At 42.4% G+C, this 26,084-nt stretch overlaps 1 protein-coding gene across 11 annotated transcripts in view; it reads right to left on the bottom strand.

Moving 5' to 3' along the window:
• The window catches only part of LDB2 (LIM domain binding 2), a 376,618-nt gene that overhangs the window by 227,408 nt on the left and 123,126 nt on the right, over positions 1–26,084 (bottom strand). For 10 of the 11 annotated variants that reach the window (XM_031039207.2, XM_081812577.1, XM_031039210.2 and 7 more), the window contains exon 2: positions 9,538–9,640. In XM_031039207.2, coding sequence (XP_030895067.1) covers positions 9,538–9,640 — 103 coding nt within the window. Of the gene's footprint in view, positions 1–9,537; positions 9,641–12,249; positions 12,280–26,084 lie in introns of those variants that run through there. The other variant, XM_081812578.1, reaches the window with a different exon arrangement.

The raw sequence follows: 26,084 nt of genomic DNA, 5'->3' as shown, positions 1-26,084 counted from the left end.
TGGATCACTACATCAAAAACTAATGATGTATTGTATGGTGACTAACATAATATAATAAAATTAAAAATTACAAAAATAAATAAAAAATAAATAAAATAAAATATGAGTCTCAAATCCTTGTTCTGTTTGTGGATAAATTTCCAAATTGCTCTGTGACATTTCCGTTACTCCACAATACAAAATGAGCTGCTATAATTTGAGATTGTGATGGTGGAAACTTATTAAAACGGGGGAAATCATATGTGCAATGATGTGTCTGTGGTCTAAATAATCAAACCCCTCGAATAATAGTTGTACTATTGATCAGCCTACATCATTCATGCAACCCCCGAAAATTTCTGAAAGCCTTATATTTGCAAAAAAAAAAAAAAGAAAGAAAGCCTTATATTTGCAAGGTGTTGTGGCAAGGTGTTTTCTGTCATGGCTGTAGGAAACAGAGAGTCTTAGAAGGTCGAAAGAGGTCTTTGCCAGCCTGAGTCTTTTCTCTCTGAAGTGTATGTGATCACTCCCTTCTCAATGCCTCATGGTACTTTGCCTCACCTACTCTCCCAGTGTTGATGTTATTGCATTGAGCTCATTGTGTATGTGTCTCTCCGTTGTTGAACTGTAAACTCCTTTAAGGCGGGCATCTAGGCAGTTACCACCCTCATGTGTATAATGCTGAGCACCAGCGCAAATGCTGGTGTAGTCAACCGTGGAATGCTTGCAACACGGACTTTGAATTTAAATTCAGGCAGTCTTCAACCTGCCCTCCCACCCTCTGTTGAGGTGTTTCATTCTTTAGGTGGGGCTGGTGAATACAGTTGCTGAACATAAACAGAGGCAAGACCGCTGTGAATAACAGGGCCAGGTAAATCTCCTAGAGGTTTTTTTTTTTCCATATGATGGGTCATGCTTACATCCCACTGTAGCTGCTCTGGAATTATCAAGATTTCATATCTGAGGATGAACTGGGTGCCTTCAAGTAGGGCTTCCAGATTTAGGAAAGAAAAACACAGGATGCCTAGTTAATTTGGGATTTTAGATAAACAACAAATAATTTCACAGCATAAATATGTCACAAGTATTGCATTTGGTGCACTTACATTTTATCTAGCAACCCTATGTTTAAGATGATGAGTAAATTGGACGTAAAGAGGATTGGATGAGACATTTCTCAATAATTTTTTATTGGCCAGAACATTTATTTTCTTTGCCCCCAGATAGTAAATACCACTAGCACTGCCTGCCATTGTGATAATGAAAAAAAAAATGCCACATTTATCCTGTTACCCACCATGCTCTGTTGCCATCTTGGTTTGAGAACCATAGGAAAGACATAGGAATAGGAATATATTCCATGAAACCAAGTGTCAGGAAATGCATGTGCCAGGATCCCACAGATAACTCAGGCACACAGAGTCTCAAAAACAACTATATAATGTCCATTTCCTGGTTAATTTCTCATTTAGACCTCCCAACTAAATTCTTAAGGGCAGTCAGAGGCCTGACATGCTCAAGTCTGTGTATGTGACAATGAATTTTATTTTATTTTATTTTAAAGATTTTATTTATTTATTTGGCAGAGAGAGATCGCAAGTAGGCAGACAGGCAGGCAGGCAGAGGGAGAGGGAGAAGCAGGGTCCGAGGACCCTGGGATCATGACCTGAGCTGAAGGCAGACGCTTCACCGACTGAGCCACCCAGGTGCCCCAACAATGAATTTTAACACCTGAGGAAAGATCCAACAATCATCCCAGATTTCTTAATAGTTTGACATATAAAGAGAAAATTAAAAGTCACCAAATCCTAAAGATCAAATATAAATATGATAATAATTATACCTCTAACTTGTATGACACTTTAAATTTATTCAAAGCATTTGTCCATTATCTCATGTGTCCATTTGCGTGGTATTTATTAGTGATGAGAGAATGGAATGTCTGCTCCAAATCTATTGTTACAGCCAATTTACAACTTTTGATATCATCAGTTTGAAACCACAAATGGGAAGACATTCAGTCTCTTTATTCCTTTTCCGAAGTCTGTCAGTTCATCTATCAGTTGTGAGCTTTCTCTTACGTCTTTTTTTATAGCTAGCCCTAGATTTTGTATCAATGTCACGGGAGTATTTTCTTTTTGAGCTACTTAGTTGATTATGTTAACTTAAGGTAGGAGTCTTAAATAGAATGAAATCAAAAGTCAATGAAAGAATTTGTGATGAACTGTCTTCCTTTCAAAAACGGTCGGCCTCTTTATGACAATGTCTGGCAAATAGCAGAAACTTGTTGAGTTCTGAATGAATGAATCAAAGAATGAGTCCAGGTGCAAATGAACTTCAAATGAAAGTCTGCTTTTGTCCTAACTTAATTTACTCCAAATCTTGCCAGCCTAATGAAGACTGCCGTTTAAAAGGGTCACACGCTAAAATCACAACTTCAGAGGCTCGAGCCACCCAGAAACTATTTAATGCAGCTCCATGCAAAGGAAAGCACTTTTTCAGTCATCTGAGACAAAGACATCTATGTCAGTATGCAACAAAATGCCACAATCATCCAGTAATTAACCATCAAGGCTTACTCTGGGGAAGTGCATTCTTTCCTCTAAGATACGCTTTCTAATGCAAAGTCCATTTGCTTTCGTCTGGTCATCAGTGAACAAAATATGGAGCCCTTTGGTGCCTAATACAGTGGCTGGCACTCAATAAATGTTCAACAGCTCCTCGTTCCCTGCGCAAAATACAGGGTGGAAAACTCACTCTTTTTAGAACAGATCATCAGTGTAATAGTTTGGGACTTGTTTTAAATTGCCATCTTCTGTTAATGCAAGTTCGTCTTTAAATTCTTAAGGTTCCCACAATAGAAAGAAGACAGGTCTGATTTGCCCAAATCCCGAGTTCTCCCTGCTATGTGCCAAATGACTGGATGAGTAATAGGAATTATCCTCTTTTTTAATTCCATGTATTTATTCATGCGGTAAGTATTTTCCACGGGCAGCACTAGGCGAAAGTTACATGTTATTTCATCGTATTTAATCTTCACAAGTACCCTCTGATGTTGGCATTATTATTATCTTAATGCTGCATATGAAGAAATTGAGGTTAAGATAGTTTAAGCAACATGCCTAACGTCCTGTCGCATGCCTACATCACACAGCTGTAGTGAAACAAAGACTCAAAATGAATCTGCATGGATCCAAAGGCCATAATTTTGATCTCCACCTCCATAAATGTTTAAAAAATGAGGAGTTTTCAGAGAAACAAAATTACTTTACTGAGGAAGATCCCAAGGACCAGCTGGTATTGTCTCTTAAGAAAGCATAGGGTCTTGGGCGCCTGGGTGGCTCAGTCGTTAAGCATCTGCCTTCGGCTCAGGTCATGATCCCAGGGTCCTGGGATCGAGCCCCGCATCGGGCTCCCTGTTCGGCGGGAAGCCTGCTTCTCCCTCTCCCACTCCCCCTGCTTGTGTTTCCTCTCTCGCTGTGTCTCTCTCTGTCAAATAAATAAATCTTTAAAAAAAAAAGAAAGAAAGAAAGCATAGGGTCTTTAAGCACCAGCGACAGGAACCTGTGCCTCTTCAGATCTCAGGTGAATTCTATAGAGGCGTTGTTCGTAGAAAAGACACACACACAGATTCTAGCCTCCTAAACCCCTTCTTCCCATGTGCTGCAGGGCATGCTTTTTTGCATGTAACTATTTTAAATGGCCACATTTGTGCCACAGTATTATTAAATGCTGTGTCAAAACACCTATACATATATTTAAGGAGTGATTTTCCCAGAAATACATTTTTTAATTTTTTTTTAAAGATTTTATTTAATCATCGGAGAGAGAGAGCACACAGCAGGGGGAGAAACAGACTCCCTGCTGAGTAGGGAGCTGGACGTGGGGCTTGATCCCAGGACCTGGAGATCATGACCTGAGCCGAAGGCAGACACTTAACCATCTGAGCCACCCAGGAGCCCCCCCCCAAGAAATACATTTTTAATCATGCAATATGGTATTAGAGAAAGAGAAAGTTGGGGAGAGGGTGGGGAAATGCTTTCAGAATTCCTATATAGCAAGCACAATAAAGACACAGCTGGGCAAGGTGAACCAATAAAAAACAGGAGAAAAATAGTAACCAGAGATAGTGAAGCTACTTGAGCCCCGTAGAATTTCTCTACCTTAGGGGGACACATCCAAATACATAACACATAAAAACACATACTACAAGACAAAATTGAAGAACTTTGTCAATATCGCAATGCTACCAGAGCTTTCAGGAAAAAAAGGGATGTGAGGAAGCAAATGTTAAGGAGAAACAGCAAGTACAGAAATGGCTCCACTGAGGGGCCGATGTGCAGTTCTTCACAATATCTAATAGGACCAGATGACTGAGGACAACAGAAGAAAATAATGGCATGGGGGATGATATGTCCTAAAACAATTTTCTTTTTTTGTTGTTGAGTGAAATGTCCCCCCCAGCAGCCACAGAGAGAAAAACAACAGTCTTGGACTAATGTGACTGTGTAAATGTGTAGTCTCATGAGAAATCTTTAGTCCAGACAGAATATGGAAGGCAAGATGAAATAAGTATATGATCGAAAATTAGTGGACCCACCAACCCAAAATTACAAACAGTAAAGGATTCATGACAGGGTGCCCAGGTGGCTCAGTCGGTTAATTGTCCAACTCTTGATTTCGGCTCAGGTCATGATCTTAGGGCCGTGAGATCAAGCCCCTCATCGGGCTCCACACTCATCCGGGAGTCTGCTGGAGATCCTCTCTCTCTCTCTCAACCGCTATCTCTCTCTCTGCTCCTCCCCCCCGCTCATGCTCACTTGTACTCTCTCTAAAAAAATAAATTTTTTTAAAAAAATTTTTTAAAAAGGATTAATGATAATTTTATCTGAATTGTCCTAGATCTCAGTCTGGAGTCAGCAATGCTCACAGTAGAATTCAATCAAACAGTAGCCATTTAAGGAGCATTTTCAAGGTGCTGGAAACTTTATATACATCATCTCAACTAGCCTCACTTTTCAGGTGAGGTCACTGATGCTCAGAAAGTGATGCACACCAAACCACGCCAGTAGTAAAAGACAAAGCCAGGTTGGAGCTCAGGTCTCAGACCCCAAGCCCCTGCCTGACCCTTTTCCCTGAAAAGCAGGCCAATGGGCAGTGCCCTCAAACGAGATAGCATTTTAGCAGTTACACCACTTTTTACCCTAATTTCCAAGTCAATGCCAACCTAGACATGGCTTAGTGTTTGGAGTCTTCAGCCCCTCAAAGTACAAAGCCCCACACATTCTCAATCACCCTTCCCCTGTCTATTCCCTACCTCCTGAACATAACCTATGTACCAGAAATAACAGTGAGTTTCTGAGGAAAGCCTGGGAGGACGTAGTCTCTTCAGTGCTGCATTTCAGTAGAAACTGCCCAGCAGAGGGGTCGTGTGACTCCCAGCTGACCAGCAAGTCTCTGCAGCATGCTCTGCACATGGAGCACACTTGAATAGCACCTGCCTGATGGTAAGCGTCTAGCTACGGGAATGCCAAGGCTGTGCATTGCTATCAGTAGTAATAATCAGTGCTGCCTACGGTTTGCTTCAAACGGTCTGAGGCTCTTTGACTGTGTCATCTCACTTAATTTTCATGCCAAGCCAGGGATGGTAGTATTACGTCTTGCAGATGAGGAAGTGGAAGTTCTGTTTACCAATCAAAGTATGAATTAGCATCCAAACGTGTTTGCTCCGTGGTACAACCTCCCAACCTCTCCAATGTCACGAGAACCAGGAGAACTTCCTCCTTGCATCTCTCCCAGCAAAGAGACATCTTCTGAATGAACCACCTATTTCCCACGGATGAAGAACATGGCCAACGTGGACCTGGACACAGCCTGGGTCTCCTGGGGGGTTACCTGTAGCATCACCCAAAGGGCGTTTGTGATGGTCACAGAGGGAGAGAATGGTGTGGACACCATTCCATTACGTGTGCAAAAAGGGGTCTAGAACTAGAAGTACTTGCCACAGCCTCACATCAACCTGAAAATGATCACTTTTGTACAAGATGGGGAAGGGAAACAGCACATCATGCTGGACTTAGCATTATAAAGGAAGCATACAGAGGGCATGAGAACCCTCTTCCTCTGCTTCCTTTGCCTTCCGTGTCAACGAAGCCTCAGTAATTATTTGTGACTTATGTTCCTGGAAATGTGTGAACTGACAAATCCATTTCTTTCCCTTTAGCTACGGGATGATGTAGACATGAGATGAGGATAGGGAAGGGAGGGTGCCCTGGCTTTGACTTTGGAGTCAGCCGACCCGAGGCCCAATGGCTCACCAGCTGGGGCTCACTGGACCAAGCTTCCGTTTTCAGAAAAGGCACTTTTCAGCTCCCACAGTCTTCAACTACTGATCTGCCGACAAAAAGGGAATTATCTGTCTCGGGTCTCTTCCCCACTCGAGATTCCATGTCACGTAGGTAGAAAGCTACCTCTTGGAACTGCCCACTTCTCCAGCTGCTGAAGAAACACCTTCCCAATGCTTCCACCAGGCAGGGATGCACAGCTCAATTTCATGGCCCGCTAACCTTATCCACCTGGCACCTCTCAACACCAACCTCACCCCCCCGTCTCCCAGGAAGACATCAGTAGTCTCCATCTGGTCGTCATATCCCACCTGGGGAGGGAGTTCTCTTTCCCCACCCCACCACCACCACCATCAGGAGAGGAAAGGGGCTTGGGGACTGGAGTGATGATCAATATGGAGGAGTTTTATGAAAAAGAAGCTGTATGCTATCTCCGAAAGCATAATTATTTCCTGAATTATTATGTCACTGGTTCCCCCTTCTAGCTTAAAGTATATCGGACCATATCCTAGAGCTTCTTCGAAATCACCAGCAGAGCGCTGTGGATTATGTTCTTCCCACCTTAGAAAGTCTAGCGATCTAGGTCAAGGAATTGTTTTGCTACCATTCTGTCTGGTGTTATAAACTTTTCCCCAAATGTCCATTATTCATTCAATCATTCATTCAACAAATATTTATTGAGCACCTATTGTGTACAAGTTCCTGTATCAGTCTGAGAATCCAGCAATAAATAATAGGAAGCTCGTGTTCACACAGAGATGACATTCTAATAGGATGGTGACAGACACCAAATAAATAAGCCAACACATATTATAGGATTTACTGTAGCTTAGAGATAAGGTATCTTAGAGCCAGACGGACCCTGTAAACACAGAGATGGGGAGAGAAAAGGAAAAAAAAAAATTTTTTTTTCTAGTAAGGGCTAAATAAACCCCATCTGGCATATTTCTTGGTACCTAAGATAAATGTAATTTGGGGAAATTCTTTACATATAGAAATGTAATAGCCACGTCTTGTTTTCTTTCTCAGAAAGCCAGAGTTGTCAGCTCCCCAGGAGGTCTCAGGGAAGAGCCGTAGGCTCCCGCCCCGCACCAGCAGGTGCTTTCACAGCCTGGCACACACTGCCTGGATGGCGAATGGGTTAAGGTGTCGGCGCCAGAGCTCGGAGCGCTGCATAAACAGTGTGCGTCAGGCGTTCTAAGCGTGCTTCCTCCTCCTTGTCTCCCCGTCCTGGGCTGTCAATCACCTGTCACTTGCCCGCACATCAGCAGCATCGTGCACATCACCAGGCTGTCAGCAAAGAAGCTGATGAGCCTCGGCTCCAAACTGTCAATCATCTTTGTTTCTCTTCTCTGCTCAGGAAATATTTTGGCTCACAGAAACAAAGAAACCTGGACAACAATGGCTTATAGTCAGGCATTTACTCCTGTGCATGGGTATAAGTAAGATCTTAAACGGGTACTGATCACGCCTTACCCTCAAATGGGGTTGGGGTTGGGGGGGTGGGCAGAGGGAAGATCGAGACCCTATTGCATCAGTACAGGCTTTAAAACTAATTCTAGTTCCCTGAGCAGACCCTGATGGATTCACAAACCAAAAAAAACAAAACAAAACAAAAAAGCAGAAACAAAACAAAGAAACCCACAGGAACACAAAACAATGGTAACTTGAAGTTATCTGAGCTTACGCCTCAAAAGAAAATGAGAAAGCTCAGAGGATGGATGACTGCATGGTTTGAAATTATTCACCATTGATCAGGCAGGCTTTTGGGGAGAGAGTAATTGTTGGATTGCAGAGTTCATTTATCTCCCGGGACTTCTGAAACAGCGGCTTCTGTACCCGACTTTCCTACTCTCCAGGGCATGAGGCTGCTTGGGGGCACCCACACACAGGAAAGCATGTTCACTCTTCAGGACCCCCATGAGCTGGGCTTGCCAGCGCTTATGACAGGAATCATTATGTTGAATGCAAAGACCCTCTAAAACAGCCCACTGTCTGGCATAACCAGCAGCCCCTCTCACCCAAAATACTTATTAGAAATGTCCCGCTCCCTTAAAAGCCCACAACGAATAAATCTAAAGAGATGCTCCTGGCAACGAGTTCCAATTGGACATCAAGTTTAAGTTGTCCTGCTCTCCCCAGTTTGCCACTTGGGCAAAATCACCATGCATGCATTAGCATAATTAATCAGCTCGTCATACAATAGATCCAAATACTACTAAGTTGTCCAAAGCCCTCTAAAGTTAAAACAAACAAACAAACAAACAAAAAACTCTAGTGGCTTTGAAATACATTTAGCAACAATCAGATCTTTTAATCATGTTTATCATGAGCCTTATTATCTATCAGTTGCCCAATGCTCTGGATTGACGGTTCATACACACGGTGGTTGGTTCCATCATCATCTCTGTGTTTGTGACATTTGGGATGTTTTACCTTCTGACGGATCCTTTCATACGTGCAATGCCGATTTCTGAAAACACATCTCTTTCTGATCTACCCAGACATTAATTGCTGATGTTTCTATGCCTCTTAGTCTTATAGCACAACTAGCAAATCTGATCTCTGACAAGTTGGCTGAACCTAATCAGGACAGATCAGCTGCTACCCAAGGTGCCAGGGGCAGTAATTTGAGGATCTTTACAGAGTTATCACTCGCTGGAAAGACAAGGAACTATAATTCTGTCAACACTAATCCAAAACTGTATGTTCAAAGCAGCAGTGGCCTCTCCCCTGCCCCCAAGAAAAGCTAGCACTTGTCAAATAAATACCTGAGATAATTGATAAGACAAAATTAGGAGGCTGTGGCTGATACAGTAACTGTGAGAATTTCTTTTTTTTTTTTTTTAAAGGAAACTTCAGAAGCAGAACATTGGGCATGAAATGTCAGCTGTAAAGGATAAAGGAGGGTCACAGGGAAGAGGTGGATGGAAACCCCGTAATCCAGCTCCCACTTATCATTGGGTGACTTAGTTCATATTTGCCTCACTCGCTAAACAGACAGGTGCCCAAAGATTCTCAGCCTTGAAGGAAAGCTCTCTCAGCTGACCCAGGCTGCCACCCGGTGACAAAGCCTTGATGGGAAGCAAGAACCTCGTCAGCAGAGGAGGTGTTATTGTTAGGCTGTCAGCCCTGTGCTATTCTCTGAAGACCCCTGTGGTTTTCTTACAGGCGCAAAAAGAAGGGATATTAGAAAAATAAACTTCTTTCTTACTGTAGCGCTTTGGTCCATCTTCCAAACAAAATGAAAGAGTTAATGTGGCATCGTCTTCAAAAAACTCGGTGGCAAATGCGTCCCACCAGAGGTTGTCGCTATCCTGCAAAGAGACAGATCATTTATTTAACAGGCAAGAACAGAAACTACCTCAAAGCAGGAAAGGGAAAGGAAAAAGAAAGACAAACCCAGTTTCCACTTGCTTGTTACTCAGCATATGTGTGTGGGTGTCCTAGAAGGCTCGTGGGCGAGCGTGTGGTCACTCCTCAAATTAATTGCCTCAAATGGGGACCGAATTCCAATTCAATAAATGAGTGAATGCAAACTGAATGAAAATTAATTCTCCAGGACATATTTGGGGAGATTTAATAAATGTACTTTGGAACACAATGTGACATTCGTTAACAAAAAAGGTTTACATTTCACGTAAAATACATTCAACTTCTTTTTGGTCTCTCTTTCTCTTTGCTCTTTTAAGAATTTGATTTTACCACCATACCACAACGAGTTGAAGGAGAGTACATTTTTAAAAGATAATCGATTCAAAAAGGGGTGTGTGTGACTTGTAGCCCCACCTTACGCAAATGTCCTATGAGAAATGGGTATTGCCACATGGGTTACACAGACAGATGATACGCAGTGGTCCACGCTTGCACAAACCCCCATCACATGCATACGGATTGTTCTTGAGGACTGTTTTAAGATTATAGGCAATCTTGTTGCCTTGTGGTTAACATGATTATTAAAAATAAAGCAGTTCAGCAGAATGCAAACTATCCATGTGAACTCTGTTTGTTTTGGGTTGAGCGTTTCTTGTTCATCCAGAAAACACTTAGAAACTGGCCCAGTTTAAGGCAGTTAAAATCATTGTTAATCATTGGGGAGAGTCCTATGAGAGCGAATCAGGAAGGTTACACCAAGCGTCATATTCTAAAAGGGGGCATCATACCTGGCTTCGTGCTCTGCATCTTGCCCCATGTACCCCCAAATTCTTAAGCACAATCTTTTCCCAGAGTATCTTTGGTCAGTGCCAGACTTTAGGAGGAGATGTTCTGCAGCTGCCTGTCAGACGAGGGAGGGGCAGCTCCCCACTCAGTGGCCCCCACTGCCGTGGCCCTGGTGGAAATACTGCAAGCCTCTCTTCTTCCCGTTAAGTTGCTCTGCTTATGACAACATTAAGTTGTCACTGGCAGGCATCAGGAACGAGCCTTCAGTCCTGGCAAGAAGAATTAAAGGGCCACCGAAGATTGATGCTGTCTGTTCTCATTTCAGAAAAGCAACAGGTCAGGCAAATGAATTTTTTGGTCTTTTTTTTTTTTTTTTTCTGGCTTCCTTCCAATCACTACACCAGAAGCCAACACTTTTCTTGGTAAAACACAGTAAATATAAAAGCACCCAGGGGCGATTAATCACTCCACATACAAACTACCTCTCCTTTTTTTTCCCCCCAAACAAATACTTATTGAGCATTTATTACGTGCAGGTCCTCAGAGCATACAGCTGGTTGAGAGACTGGTCCCTACCCTCAAAGGGCTCAAACCCACAAGTAGGAGAGAGCCAAGTGAGCAACTAACAGGAGCCTCCCTCCAGACCCGAGACCACAGCACGAAGCCTGGGTGTTGTGGAAGCTGTCAGAGTTTCTAGAAAAATCAGTGGGCTTGGAAATGGAAGAAGCAGCTGAGGAAAAAAACCCCACTTAGGAGCCTGGGTACACTGGTTTATTTTATTTCAAATTGCTAGACAGATGGAAAAAGAATAATAATGGTTAACATTTATTGAGTGCTCACCACATGCCAAGCATTATTCTAAGTGCTTTATGTGTATCTTCCCTCTTACTCCTTATTACCACCCTGTTTCTTGTTTGTTTGTTGTTGGTTTTGGGTGGTTTTTTTGTGTGTGTTTTTTGTCCTTACTCTCCTGTATAATTTAATTTTCTTGTGAGCAGGGGTTCTGTTTTGCATCCTGCGCTATCTCCCAGTTCCCTGAATGGTGTCGAGCCCATGGTATGACTCAGTAGAAGTTGTTCAGTGAATGAATGAAGCCTCTCCCGTTATGTATTATCCCAACTTTACAACCTCAGAAACCAAAGCACAGGTGGGAAATGGAACTTGCCAAGTACACTCAGCCGATAAATTGTCAGGCTGGGATTTCAACTCCGACCCTGTGACCTCCGAGCCCCAGCCTCTGCCTGACTCATTTCTCTGGCAGTCTTTGCCAAGGCAGAGGTTAGGACTTAGAAAGAAGGGAGGGAGCGTGAAAAGGGAATGTTTTGTCTCAGATTGATCTCTTTGTCCAGCTCCTTGCTTCCCAGTACCGCCCTGCTGCCAGGACTCACACCCAGGAGGATGCTCACCATCCTGCCTCACACCGAGCAGTACCCCATGTGGGATGACGTCAGCAGCAGAACTCACGCCTACGGGCAACCCTCAGACCCAGGCTTCATCCCAACACTCCCTCTTCTCAGCGATGTGAGCACGGACAATTTATTTTACCTTCCTGAGCCTGTTTCTTTACTTGCAAGTTGAGGAAAATAATAGGAACATAACAGTAATAATTTTATTGCGAAGTACATGTGACAACAACAACCATAATAATAATTATCTTGCAGAATTTGATGTGAGGAGTAAATAAATTCGTGGGTCTAAAGTTCCCAGAAGAATGCCCAGGACACAGTGAAGATCAATAAAATGCCCCTTCCCTGCCTCTACCTACCATCTTTAGCATCATTTTTAAGGGAGGAGGCGTTGCATGTTCTAAAGAACAGCCACCAAAAATGCACTTTCCAAAGGAGCCTGTTGATAAATCAAGCACGTTTCTTCTCATTCCAACTACTTGTAACGCATTTGCCTGGCAACAGCAACTGTCTGCAACAGAGTGAAAACTCAGAATAGAGGTGTATGGACTCTCTTTTGCCCTAATGATTACTCAAAGGCCCGTGACTAGATCAGATCCCGCTCCTGCATTTGCCTGTCATCTAACTCTGGGTTTCTGGCATTCCTGCTAGGAAATGGAGCAGTGAAAGGCAAAAGCCCAGGGAGAACCCAGGCTGATCTGAAAGCCCTGGGAGCAAAAGAAGGACTCAGGCTGAAGTGAAGGGTAAAAAGTGCCAAGGAGCAGCCACATGGGGTCCACACCACCTAGACACGCCAGGACCAGCGGGAGCTGAGAAAGGCACAATGATCCGAGAAGGGGACATGCTCTTCGATTCAACCAACTGCAATGGAACATAAGATGAGTCAGTGTCTCAGGAAATGTCAGGACAGGTGTGGTAGGAGAAGGTTATATCAGGTAGCTCTACGCACAAAAAAAAAATCACTTGGCTTTGGTTAGAAGAACATTTCAAAACTAAAAATGAAAAATGTAATTATTCCAGATGCAGAATAGTTACAAAATATATTTATATTTTGGGTTGGCTCGTTGAATGAATGAATGAATGAATGAAATTCTTTAGTGTACCATCACAGACCCACCTCAAGAAACTCACTCTACAAAGTTTTCAAGAGATCTTGATTGTTGCGACCCTTCTTTGTCTCTTGGCTGATATTTCTAAAATGGCACACCAATTTTTTGATGCATTTTTAAATTATAATTGTCAACTGTCCCCTGACACACACATATATAAAGCTTTTGAATTAGTCTTTAGTTATGAGAGGATAGGTGTTTATGGTAGGAAAGGGAATAAAAGGAGTAAAGCTTTGACAAAAAATTGTTAAATGTCAAGTACAGGCCAGTCTTGTGTTAACCGTGTGTGAAAGAAGCAGATGATGGAAGGAACACACGTGTTGGGGGGCCGTGGGTTAAGAGTAGTACCCAGAACTCAGTACTTTCTAAGGGCTTTACATGCGTTGTACACTCATATATTCACAACTGTCCAAAGTGCTACCAAGGGGCAGAGCAAGCAAACTTACAGAGAATTGTTATCTTTAACCTCTATGTCACACTGACTTCAACACGTGAATCCTGCCTCTTATTAGCTGGAGGACCTTAGTCAAGTCACCTGATTTCTTTGCATCTGTTTGCTCATGTATCAAGTAGGAATAATAATTTCAGTGCACTCTGAGGACTAAAAAGTAACCGCCTAGCACATAGCAGCTGTTCAATAAATGGCAGCCATTATTATTCATTATTGTTTCATTTGACTCTTAAAATTGTTATAGAGAATCCGAATTTCAGAAATCTTTACTCAGTGAAGATCAGACAGCTAGAAAATGGCAAATCTAAAGTTCACTTACAAGTCTGCCTAACTCTAGTACAGTTTTTCAAATTGATTTTATTTTTTAGAGCAGTTTTAGGTTCATAGCAAAATTATGAGAGAGGACACAGATTTCTGTTCTATCCCCTGCCCCCGCACACACACAGCCTCCCACATTATCAATATCCCCCATCAGAGTGGTCCCTTTGTTGCAACTGATGAACCTACCAGTCTATGATTTTCTGCAAATAATTCTGCTTACAAAGTGATTTTCACCTTAGGTTGAAAATGAAGGTGGTTCACAATGTAGACGAAGTGGCCAGCATTGCCTAGAGGAAAATCTGCCAGAGCAGATCTCTGACTCCGGCATTTTCAGATTTAATTCCCTTTCTCCCAGCTTCACGTGCTTGCCCTGAAAATCAACTTCCTCTTTATATACGTCTTCCTTCCGTTTTGCTGCCTACTGGAGTTCCTGGGATCAGTTAGGCAATTTGGTGGAAGACATTTGCATAATAATGAGGCTAGGTGTCCAGCCTGGCTGAAATGCAGCTACAAAGGCTTCTGTGGAACCAAAGAAACCTCTGGCAGAGATCGGACAGTCCTGAGAGGTAGAAGCTCAGTTCTTAGCTCACAGCCGCCACACGAGCTGTGGGCAAGGATAATAGATCAGCTCCTCCATCATTCAACTTCAGTCATCTAGAATGATATGAGCCTTGCAAAGGCCACGGGTGCTCTGCTTGGCCACATGGGAGGAAGAGCAAGGGGCCAAGGGAATATAAAGAAAAATGGACTGCTCCACATTCTGCAGTTGTATCTACAGGCTAGCTCTCCCACCTCTTGGCTGTAAACCTCGCGCCTCCATCTTTGGAGAAATGGAAGAACCACAAAATTCCCCATTCTCCTTGCAAAGCAGGCAACGTATAGCCAAGGTTAGCAAGTCAACCCGAAGGAGACTGCGTGAGTAAAGTTGCCAAGCAGTTTTGGGGCAAGGATTCCAAAGAGAAGCTCACTAAGTCTGAAGTCTGAAGGGGATGAGGCTCAATCCCCTCAAATCAAACTAACTTGGAGATTAGCCAAGGAGTGCCTCGAGACTGACAAGTAGGTCAAGATCAACATTTTGGGACTTCCACATAATGGTGATGGTAAATGACATCCAAAAGAAACCAAGGGCCCGAGGTCTTATTCCTAGATGTGTGGGATGGGCGTGCAAGTCAGTTACTAGCAGTTATAATACATATGACACTTGGTATATCTATGGTAAAGACATTCCATCCAGGATAAAGCCATTCTTGCCACACTGAAAAGGGCCCAGCATAGTCAGTTTTCCTGTTTAGCCAAGGGATCTCGGGCAACTTATCTTTCTGAACCAAGAGTTCCTGGTTAATCTTCACCTCCTCCCTGTCTTTGCATATGTTGCTCTTTTGGCCTCAAATGTGCAGCACATGCCAAGTCCCAGTCTTTTCACTCCTTTTTCACTGTCTTCTGTGCTAGGAAACCTTGAAAACTCTACCCCCCGTGAGCACGTGAATCAAATTATAATTGAATCACTGCCTTATAATCCTATAGTAACCTGGGAGATCCTTAGGGGAGAGACGAGGCGTCAGGCATGGCTCCATCCCCAACAGAGCTCCCACCTATAGATTACCCAGTAAAGGAGTAGAAAAATGGAATGAGCCAATGGAGAGGCATTACCCACACAGAGTCCTCCTCTGGTGTCGTAGGAGTCCTGAGAGTCTAAACTCAGTGGCCAGGGAACCAGGATGGTGTTCAAGCTAAGCCCTCTCTGTCTCACTTTCCGTGAGCAGATGCACTACCCCGCCACTTGAGAAGTTCACATGGAGACGGAAATTTTCAAAATGATCTAACGCCTGCATTGCCATTCTATTGCATCACCTTTTGGGTATTTTTCTTGTCCTTCTCAGCAAAACGTTGGTTAAATGAATACGCTTCACTGACCGTAACTTAAGTAAGTGAGGTTTTACTTTATTAATTTTTTAAAATAGAGAGTAAAGATAATGTGAAGACCCATGGGCCCATTATCCAGAATTAACAATTATGAAAACGGTATCTTATTTTCCTTTTTTGAAGGAATTAAAAATTTTAAATAAAAATAAATGTTCTGGGTCCCCATATCTTGCTTTGGATTTTTCCTCCCCTCCCCCAGGCTCCCATAAACAACTGTCTCATGGAATTCATTCGGCATTTCTTACCCCATCTTTTATATTTATACACACATAGGACTCCATTCATAGATGGTCTTATTTTATGTTTTTAATATTTTATCTAAATGATATCATACATTATGTTCCTTTCTTTAAACTTGTTTTTTTTTCATTCAACATTGCTTTTTGGAGACCTATCTATTTTATATATTAGGGCTTCTTCTTCCCATAATAGTGCACTGAATGAATGTAATATATTTTACTTAAGCATTTTGCTACTAATGATCTCTAGACAGTTTCTAATTTTTTGCTATTACAACAATGCTGCGATAAGTATCTTTATAGTGTCCCTTTGTGCACATGTGTAAGAAGTTCTCTGGGGCATATATCTAACTTGGCTGTATGTAGGCATAGGGTATGTACTTGTCTATATTTTGGCTCTTACATTAGGAGGTCTCTGTACTTCCAAATTGAAGCCTTCTGGTCTGACTGATGCATGGGTAAAGATGAAACAAGGTGCATTTCCAAGCAATGTCTTTCCAAGTGGGATCTAATAAGAGGATCAACATAATTACAAAATAGAGTCCACCCTGCCAGGAGAAGGATGAGCATCTAAAAGTTCAAAGAAGATGTAATAATGGAATAATAAACTATTAAATTAAAAATGAAATTAAACAATTTGCCTATTATTCTCTTAAGGCACAGTGTATCTCAGGGGCTTCATTAACCAAAAGGAGGATTATTTCTTGATGCTGACACAAGAATGAAAGCATAGGCTCTTCGTGGTCCTTCAAACTAACTCATGAAACAGAATCAGCGTGGGAGGAGTTGGGGATCCCGCTCTGTGCACCCTGCCTGCCACAAGGCTCCTGACAGAAGCCATGCCTTCTCCAAGCAGACAGGTCCTCCCAATCCTTGCTGTTGTTTGGTATCCGAACAGTAGATATTTAGTGTTTAGTGAATATTAATAAGTAAAAAGTGGATTCTTTTCCCAAAGCTGGAAAGTAACAATAGCAGAGAGCAGCCTCCAGGTAAATAAAGATGAAATTAACTCAGCCTAAACACAGGCAGGGGGAGTGGTGTCGACAATTCTCGTATATTTTAATTAGGCAAAAATGCCACAGAAGCTTCTCCACTCCAAACAAGCTCCTGTATGCATTTCTGTGATTAAAATCCTTGGTCCTTTTGTCCCATCTCACAGGTGAGTCCAAGAACCACTGGCAGCCAAATCATATATCAGGATGAGAGATGCACTCGGGTCAAATAGCAGCAGAGAGGCTTAATTACGTTTAAAAATCCACAAAAGCATTTTCCTTCCATCCCAGATTCTCTCCTGTTCCCATCTCTGTCCCTCTCCTCCAAAAACAGGATCCCAGGGCTAGGGCTGCCCCCCGGCATCTGTAACTTAAGCACTGACAGGTTATGTGGGGTTTTTGCCAGAGTAATTATTTTTCAATTCAACAATAATGAGAAATTACCATGGCAACCACTCGTCACGTGGCACATATACACCCCCTCTAAAGAATGAAACCATACATAAAGCATCTATTTCTTGAAAAATGTGTTTTTTTATTAAAATAAACTTAAACAGGTTAAAGTGGAGAGGGTGTATGAAGGGGTCTGGAAACCGGAAGATGAGAAGAACACTGACTTTCTTTAGTATCTTGTGGTTCTAGAAAATAACATCTTATGACCCTGCCTCCTTGTACACACACATGGATAGCACTCTATTAACTTGTATCTTTTTTTTTTTTAGATTTTATTTATTTATTTGAGAGAGAGAGAATGAGAGAGAGCACACATGAGAGGGGGGAGGGCCAGAGGGAGAAGCAGACTTCCCGCCGAGCAGGGAGCCCGATGCGGGACTCGATCCAGGGACTCCAGGATCATGACCTGAACCGAAGGCAGTCGCTCAACCAACTGAGCCACCCAGGTGCCCTATTAATTTGTATCTTACCAGTTCGGTCACTCCCATTTTGTACATGTCAGCTAACCTGTCTCAGAAGACACTGAAGAAAGAATGAGCGCGCTCAAGGACAGAGGCAGAAGCACACTTGGTCATCCTTGCTTTCCCGAAATTTCTTTGCCCATCACACTCCTGTATAGAGACAGGAGACAATAAAGAACCCCAACCTCATGCCTTTCCTTTCGTGGAGGCCCCCTCCCACCAAGGGAGTGCAGGTCACTTACTTTCTCTAACTGCAAAAGTCTTTTCACTTTCTGAATCCCTAGCCACTTTTTCTTCAAACCACGTTATCAAACCGTGTTTATTCTGAATTAGCCACATTTAATCATTGCAATCAACAGTTACAGAGCACTTACTATGTGCCAGTCACCATTCTGAACATGTTGAGTAATATAAACCCTTGAAATTTCACAGAGACCCTAGGGGATAAGTCCTTCTATGAGCCCCATTTTATAGATGTGAAGACCTAGGCACAGAGAAGTTCAATATTTGATTAAGATCGCAGAGCTAACAAGTTGCAGGGAGTGCAAACACAGGGACCCTGGCTCTTGAGCTGGGGCTCTTATAACCACTCTATTATGATGTTCCTTCATCCAAAACGATATTCTTCAAGACATCTACCGTCTTCTTACTTGTCTCAACATCCAACTGTGCTAAGTGTGCTGAATGGTTGGGGCTCCCCATCTTGAAGAGAGAGCCCAAAACAAGGCTGTCCACCACATCTGTGGGATTTTACATGAAGACACAGGAATAAAAGTGATATGGTAGCATCAGTTGCTCAGACCAGCTGGTAACTGGGGGAGCATGTGATGGACACAGGGAGAGCATTCAAAATCCCCTCTTTTTATTTATCATGGGATTTTTTTTTTTTTTTAACTCTCATGTCCCTGGGATTGCATTTTTCTTCTCTCCTTGTCATCTATGATTTTGCTCATTCTCGGCTAAATTGCATCTTATTTAACAATAAACATTAGCTCTCATTTTAACAGAAATTTTAAAACGCCGTATTATCAAATAGTAAATTGTGTGTCCTGATAGACCATCTCAGGGTTCAACTCGCAATTCAAGGCTTCCCTTCAGAAAGTGCTCACTATATTTCACTCTTTAGTGCAAGCGGGTGCTGCCTTGGGAAAGTGTATTAAAACAGAAAGACAAGACTTGGCATCCAGCAGACATGGCTCTTGAGCAAAAGATACGTCAGGGTCTTTTCCCCCAAACACCTGGGGAAATTCATGCATTTCAATCTTCATCCTTGACCCACTAAATCTTTAATTAATTGTGAACATTCCAAAGAGAAATGTTATTTATGATAATCTAAAAATAATGACTAAAATGTACGTGTTTTATGCACTCAAAGCTGAGCTTTTTGCCCCTGGACTTATCATAACTATGATGAAAGAATAATTTTCTTTTAATTCCTGTAAGCTTTATGAGGGTAGGATCTATATCCATTATCTTGTACATTTTGCAGACAGTGCACAAAATACCTGGCCGATATGCAACAAATTAGTACTTGATTTTTTGATTATTTAAATTATATAATTTAACAAAATAAATATGTATTTAATGAAAACTGAGCATATTTTCAAAACTCTAAAGAAAATCAATAGTTGTCTTTTCGTGATGGTTGAATACTTCCACTGTCTTCTCCGTTCACGTGCCTGGTGTGCAGGGGTATTAAATATTTAATATGTGAATCAATGAAAATGCTGAGTTTTACAATAAATTATTTCCTAGTCTTCACAGCATCCCGATCGAATTGGCACAATTTAAATGAGGAAACTGATGCCTCAGGAGGTCACAGACCAAGTAAGAGGCAACATTGGAATTTGATTCCTAATCATTTTGATTCCTGGACATTTGGTTCTATCCACAGAGCTTCACCACCTATTCTAATCTGTATTATTCTGGCGAGGAGGACTAATGTTTTCTTTATAATTAAACTTCCTGTTTTCCACTCCAACATGGAGCCATGCACTCTAACATATCAAAAATAATATGTTGGGGACCCCACACAAATGCACTTTGAAAATGACACAGCAAGGCATTACTCTAGAAGCAGGGGTCTCGGGGCACCTGGGTGGCTCGGTCGGTTAAGCATCTGCCTTCAGCTCAGGTCGTGATCCTGGGGTCCTGGATTTGACCCCCTCCTTGCCTCAGGCTCCCTGCTCAGCAGGAAGTCTGCTTCTCCCTCGGTCTCTCCCCCACCATCCCTGCTCTTGCTCTCTCAAATAAATAAATAAAGTCTTAAAAAAAAAAAAAGCAGGGGTCCCTTTGGTGGCCCCTCTGTGGCAGTGAGCCCCATAGCTCATGTTACATCACAGCACCTAGATGCCAGGGGTCCTGAGATGCAGCATAATATGATGAGGCAGCAACTCGTATGTCTTAAGAAAAGCTCATCATAAAATCACGTACAAATTTTCTGTTCCAACATAAACACAGCAGGCAGGAGAACGTTTCTGGAAACGCTTGCAAGATGCAAAAGCTTGTTTTTGTGACCTGCCCAATTGCATGGGAATCAAATGAAGGAATAATTCCTGGAGTCACCACTAAAAACTGGAAGAGATTGGGCCAGGACTGAGGCATCAGGGAGCCACTGGAAAAGAAAACTCAAGTTTTTCCTTCTCCCTACTTGGGAAAAATGAAAAAAAGATTTTTGTTCACGAAGATAAATAGAAGAAAACGAGCATATTCAGAAGCTAGGTTTATCTTGACGATGGTTGAAGGTTTCCATTCTCTTCTCCATTTACACATGGGTTTACCAGAGGATTTAGATTCTCTGTAATCTGCCAGTGACCCCCACGCCTATACCTCGACTCTTAGCATCTCCCTGAGACCCCAGAACTGCGGCACCAGCTGCCTCACCGACCGCCCCACTGGGGAACCCAAGACGCGTCACAGACACAACATGGCCGAAGCCAGACCCAGCCCCATTTCCACCCCATACCAGGCCACTTCTCCCCGGTCTTTTCCATCTCAACAATGTAATGCCAGTTTCCCAGTCTCCTACACCCACCTTTTAGGACACATTCTTGATTCTTTTTTCCTAAGCCCACACTTCCATTCTGTCAGCAACTCCCATGAATCTACTTTCAACATTTAATGGACCCCATGCACGTTCCTTTCTCTATGCCACCACCGCTCATCTGGGCCTCCAGTAACTCCAGCCTGGACAACAGTAACTGCCTCCTCGTCCTTCTCTCCGCCAGGACCCTGACACCCCTGAAGCCTGTGCTCTGCAGAGAAGCCTGTGTGACCTTTAAAGAACGCCACTGGTTGCATCACTTCCTGTTAGAGCCCTCCCATGGCTCCTCATTGCTGCTTTCACCAGAGAGCAGGGACCCTACGTGGTCCGGACGTGGTCTTCCTTTCTGGCTTCAGTTCACTTCTGGATGGTACATCCAGGCCCTTGCCACAGGGACCTTGCTTCTGCTCTGGGTCCACACTCTTGCTCCACCACAGGGCCCTTTGCATTAGCTATTCTGCCACCAAGTAGATGACTTTGCTCTACCTGGTGTGGCTTTCTCTTCCTTCTCATTCAGATCTCAGCTTCCTTCTCATTTGTGACCATGCAATATATAGGATCCAACTCACTATCACATCAGTCGATGTTTTTCCTCCAGGAAGTACTTATCACTAGATTTTTAAATTTGTTTATTGTCTTCCTACCTCCTGGAAAACGCAAGTTCACTGGGAGCACAGGATCCTGCTGCCTGCTTTTCGGTGGAACCAGGCACATATTGGGTGCTTAGTAAATGACTAAATAAGTGAATATACCAAAAATGTGCTAAACAAACAAGAAAAGAGAAAAGATAAATCTATTGAGAAGACCACTTTAATTGCTTCCACAGGGCAGCCATTCCCAGACTCAGACTTGTCATAGCCCAGTTGACTGCAACTACATAATAGAGTACCAGGAACTTACCAGAATCTTTATGCACTTTAATTTTTTAAATAAATATATGCCATGAATTAAAAGCATTAAAAATATTTATGCCCTTTGACTCAGTAATTCTATTTCTGGGAATCCATCCAAAGGACATAATCCAAAAATATGTAAATGTCTTATACACAAAAATATTCACCATAGGAGCATTCATAACAGCATAAAAACTAAAACAATGTGCTGCCCTACAAGAGAGGAATGATTCAAGAAACCACGATAAGTCCACTAGAAAAAAAAAGAGGAATCGTTAAAAATAATGTGTGCCCATGGTTTATAATGACACAGAGGCATTCTTATGTTCTAATGTAAAAGAAAGCAAGCAAATGGAACACAGAGCAGGACAGCATGGCAAAAGCCGAGTGCATGGTCAAAATGGCCGTACTAGAGACTCGGGGGAGGACGGACTGGTGGATAAGCAGGGTTGAAACAACTGGCTTTTCACATGGAAAAGAAAAATAAGTTTGATTCAACCTCACATAACCAAACGTAAATGCCAGATGGATTAAACATATACATGAAGAAAAAAATTTCAAGCCATTAGAAGGTAGAATATCACGTATGATCTCAGCACAGGAGAAACTTGTCAACAGCACCCTACCAGGACAAATTATACGAGAAACAAGCCATCCATTTGAATGTATCAAAATATAAACATACCATATGACAAAAGACACCATAAACAATGCTATACTCTAAATGACAGGCTGGGAGAGAATTAATAACCAGAATATACAATGAACTGTGAAAATCAGAAATCATGTTGAATCACTACATTGTGCACCTGAAACTAATATTACACCATATGTTAACTAACTGGCACTAAAAGAAAAACTTTAAGAAGTCAGAAATCAATCAAATATAAATGAGGAAAGGATGAGAAAGTATCATTTCCAGAAAATGGTCAATAAAGCTATGAAAACATTTTCTATTTCACTTGTAATCAAGAAAAGGTAAGTTAAAATAGCCATTGCACACCCATGTCATTGTGGAAAAATCAAAAAATTGAACACACATGGTAGGTTCCTTTCCACATGGTGCCAGAGAGGTGGGGACACAGGAACTCGTGGACAGTGGTCACTGCTCATAGTGGTCCGCAAGCCCCTGGTGCACAGAGTGGGAGAATTCCAGCATGCTTACCCACTCTTCACCTACCACCCTCCTCGAGGACACTGAAACCTCACAAGCTTTACTGTTTCCCCCCTCTGTCCCTCCACCTGTAATATCCTCTTCACCCCACATTCTCCCACTCTTTCCCAACCACCTGTGTTCACTCATTAGGAACCCCACCCAAGTCTTGCCTCCAACTGGAAGCCCTCAGGCCTTCCAGCCTACTGAAAAGTCTCCATTTTATAGACCGAGATACTTTTTCTTTTTATTTTTCAACTCATATGAACTTCATGCTGACCACTCCTCTAGCATTATTTTTATTTTATTTTACATTATGTCTAGTTATTATATTTTTCACATCTTAGCAATTAGACTTCCAACTCCATGGGTGGATACATTATCTCCTTTGGGTTGCTCTTTGTATTTCCATTGCTTACCTGGCACTCATTTATTGTGTGTTTAATTATGAACTGAGCACTGTGCATTATCTACTTCAAGCATTTGAGCATTTCGAGGCAAGCTACTGTTATTATCCTCATTTTACAGGTGGAAAAACCAAAGCTCAGAAAGGCAACTTAATCTTCCCAATCGCACATCTGAAATGTGTTGGAGATAGTGTTCAAATCTATGTCATCTGATTCTAGAACCTGTCCCTTTTACCTGATGGGAGAGAGAGAGAAAAAGGACTGTGGGAAAATACCGGTAATAAGAGGTCCTATATAAGACTTGTTGTGTGTATGTTCATGGCTTCATTATCCACAATAGGCAAGACATAGGAACGGTCCAAATATCCATCAACTGATGAACAAATAAATAAACCAAATGTGGTATCTTCATGTAATAGAGTAGTATTTGCAAAGAAAGGAATGAAATGTTGATAAACACTCTAACAGAGAATAAAGGAAGATGGTGGAGGAGTAGGAGACCTGGATTTCGTCTGGTCTCAGGAATTCAGTTGGATAGGGATCAAACCATTGTAAACACCTACAAACTCAATGGGAGATCGAAGAAAAGAATAGCAACAACTCTCTGAACAGAAAAGCGACCACTTTCTGGAAGGTAGGACGTGCGGAATCCGAGGCGATATTCGGGAGGATAGATGGCGGGGGAGGGAGCCTCCGTCGGCCGCTTCTGGCAAGTGATAGAGCCCCGGAGCACAAAATCAGAACTTTTAGAAGTCGGCTCCACTGAGGGACGTTGCTCCAGTGGCTAAGCGGGGGGTGGAACCCTTGTGGGACAGTGTGGTCTCAGGACCCTCGGGGTCACAGAAAGACCGGAGATGCCTGAGTGCGGCAGAGCTCCCAGGTATCGGAGCGGGGAAGCCAGCTGCAGAGACGGAGCCGAGGCGCGGACTCTCAGCTCGGGGTTGCCATAAACCGTGATCCGCGGCACAGTTGGGCCACTGCTCCTCCAGCAGGGACCCAACAAGCGGCAGATCCGGGGAGACTCACCTTCCTCCCCCGGGAGGAGCCGCGCAGGAGTGCACTGCAGGGATCTGCTGGGTTTGGAGACTCCACACGGGGTCGGGTACCAGAGATAGAAACACTTGGTCACAGGCCGGGTGAGCACGGAGTGCGACTGGAGACCGGGGGAGACGGGAGTGACTGACAGCTTTTCTCTGGGGACTCACTGAGGAGCGGGGCCTGAGTTCTCGGCTCCTCTGGGGCAGAGATTGGGAGGCCATCATTTTCACTGTCATCCTCCAAAGCTGTACCAAAAGCTTGCAGGGAACAAAAGCTCCCGAGAGCAAACCCGAGCAGATTACTTACCCCAGACTGGGCAAGGGTGGGGCAATTCCGCTTCCAGCAAAGACATTTGGGAACCACGGCAACAGGCCCCTCCCCCAAAAGATCAGCGAGAACAGCCAGACAAGACAAACTTTACCGATCAATGAGAACGGCAGAACTCCAGCGCTAGGGGAATACAGCACATAGAATCCATGGCTTTTTTACCATGATTCTGTAGTCTTTCAAAGTTAATTTTTTTTTAACTGCCTTTTTTGTTTTTGAATTTTTCTTTTTCCCTTTTTCAATCAACATCTTATCAATCCCTTTTTTAAAAAACATTTTTATTTTTCATTTTTAGAGTCATATTCTATCCCTTCATAGTAGTTACCCTTATTTTTGGCATATATATATATAAGTTGTTCTCTCTTTAAAATTTTTAGATACAGTTTATTCTAACAGATCAAGATATACCCTAAATCTCTAGTGTATGGCTTTGTTCTAGTCTCCTGACTGATCACATTCTCTCCCTTTTTTTTCCTTTTTTTTAAGTCCTCTTCTTTCTTTTTTCAAACAACTTATCAATTCCTTTTATAAAATTTTTTATAGTTTTCATCTTTACAGTCATATTCCATGCCTTCATAATATCAACCCTTATTTTTGTACATATATAAGTTTTTCTTTCTTTAAAATTTTGGGAGGCACTTTCTTCTAACAGACCAAAATACACCCAAAATCTAGTGTGTGGCACTGATCTATGCACCAGCCTGATCATATTTGATTATATTCTGTTTTTTTTGTTTTGTTTTGTTCTGTTTTTGTTTGTTTTTATCTTTTTCTTTTTCTATTTTTCTCTTTTTCTTTTTTCTCTCTTTCCCTTTCTTTTCCCCCGGCTTCAGGTCTTTTCTGAGTTGTTTAGAGTATATTTTCTGGGGACGTTGTTACCCTGTTAGCACTTTGTTCTCTCAATCATCTACTCTCCTCTGGACAAAATGACAAGACAGAAAAAATCACTTCAACAAAAAGAACAAGAGGTAGTACCGACTGCCAGGGACCTACTCAATATGGACATTGGTAAGATGTCATAAGTAGAGTTCAGAATGACGATTATAAAGATAGTAGCTGGGCTTGAAAAAAGCATGGAAGTTATTAGAGAAACCCTTTCTGGAGAAATAAAAGAACTAAAATCTAACCAGGACGAAATCAAAAAGGCTATTAATGAGGTGCAAAAAAAATGGGGGTGTTAACTGCTAGGATAAATGAGGTAGAAGAGAGAATCAGTGATATAGAAGACCAAATGATGGAAAATAAAGAAGCTGAGAAAAAGAGAGAAAAACAACTACTGGACCACGAGGGCAGAATTCAAGAGATAAGCGATACCATAAGACAAAACAACATTAGAATAATTGGGATCCCAGAAGAAGAAGAAAGAGAGAGAGGGGCAGAAGGT

This window comes from Leptonychotes weddellii, chromosome 2, assembly GCF_054177405.1.
Source record: "Leptonychotes weddellii isolate Sample4059 chromosome 2, ASM5417740v2, whole genome shotgun sequence".
In the NCBI taxonomy this organism is placed as follows: Eukaryota; Metazoa; Chordata; class Mammalia; order Carnivora; family Phocidae; genus Leptonychotes; species Leptonychotes weddellii.
The sequence above is the reverse complement of the archived record's forward strand: the minus strand, read 5'-3'. Positions and strand labels throughout refer to the sequence as shown.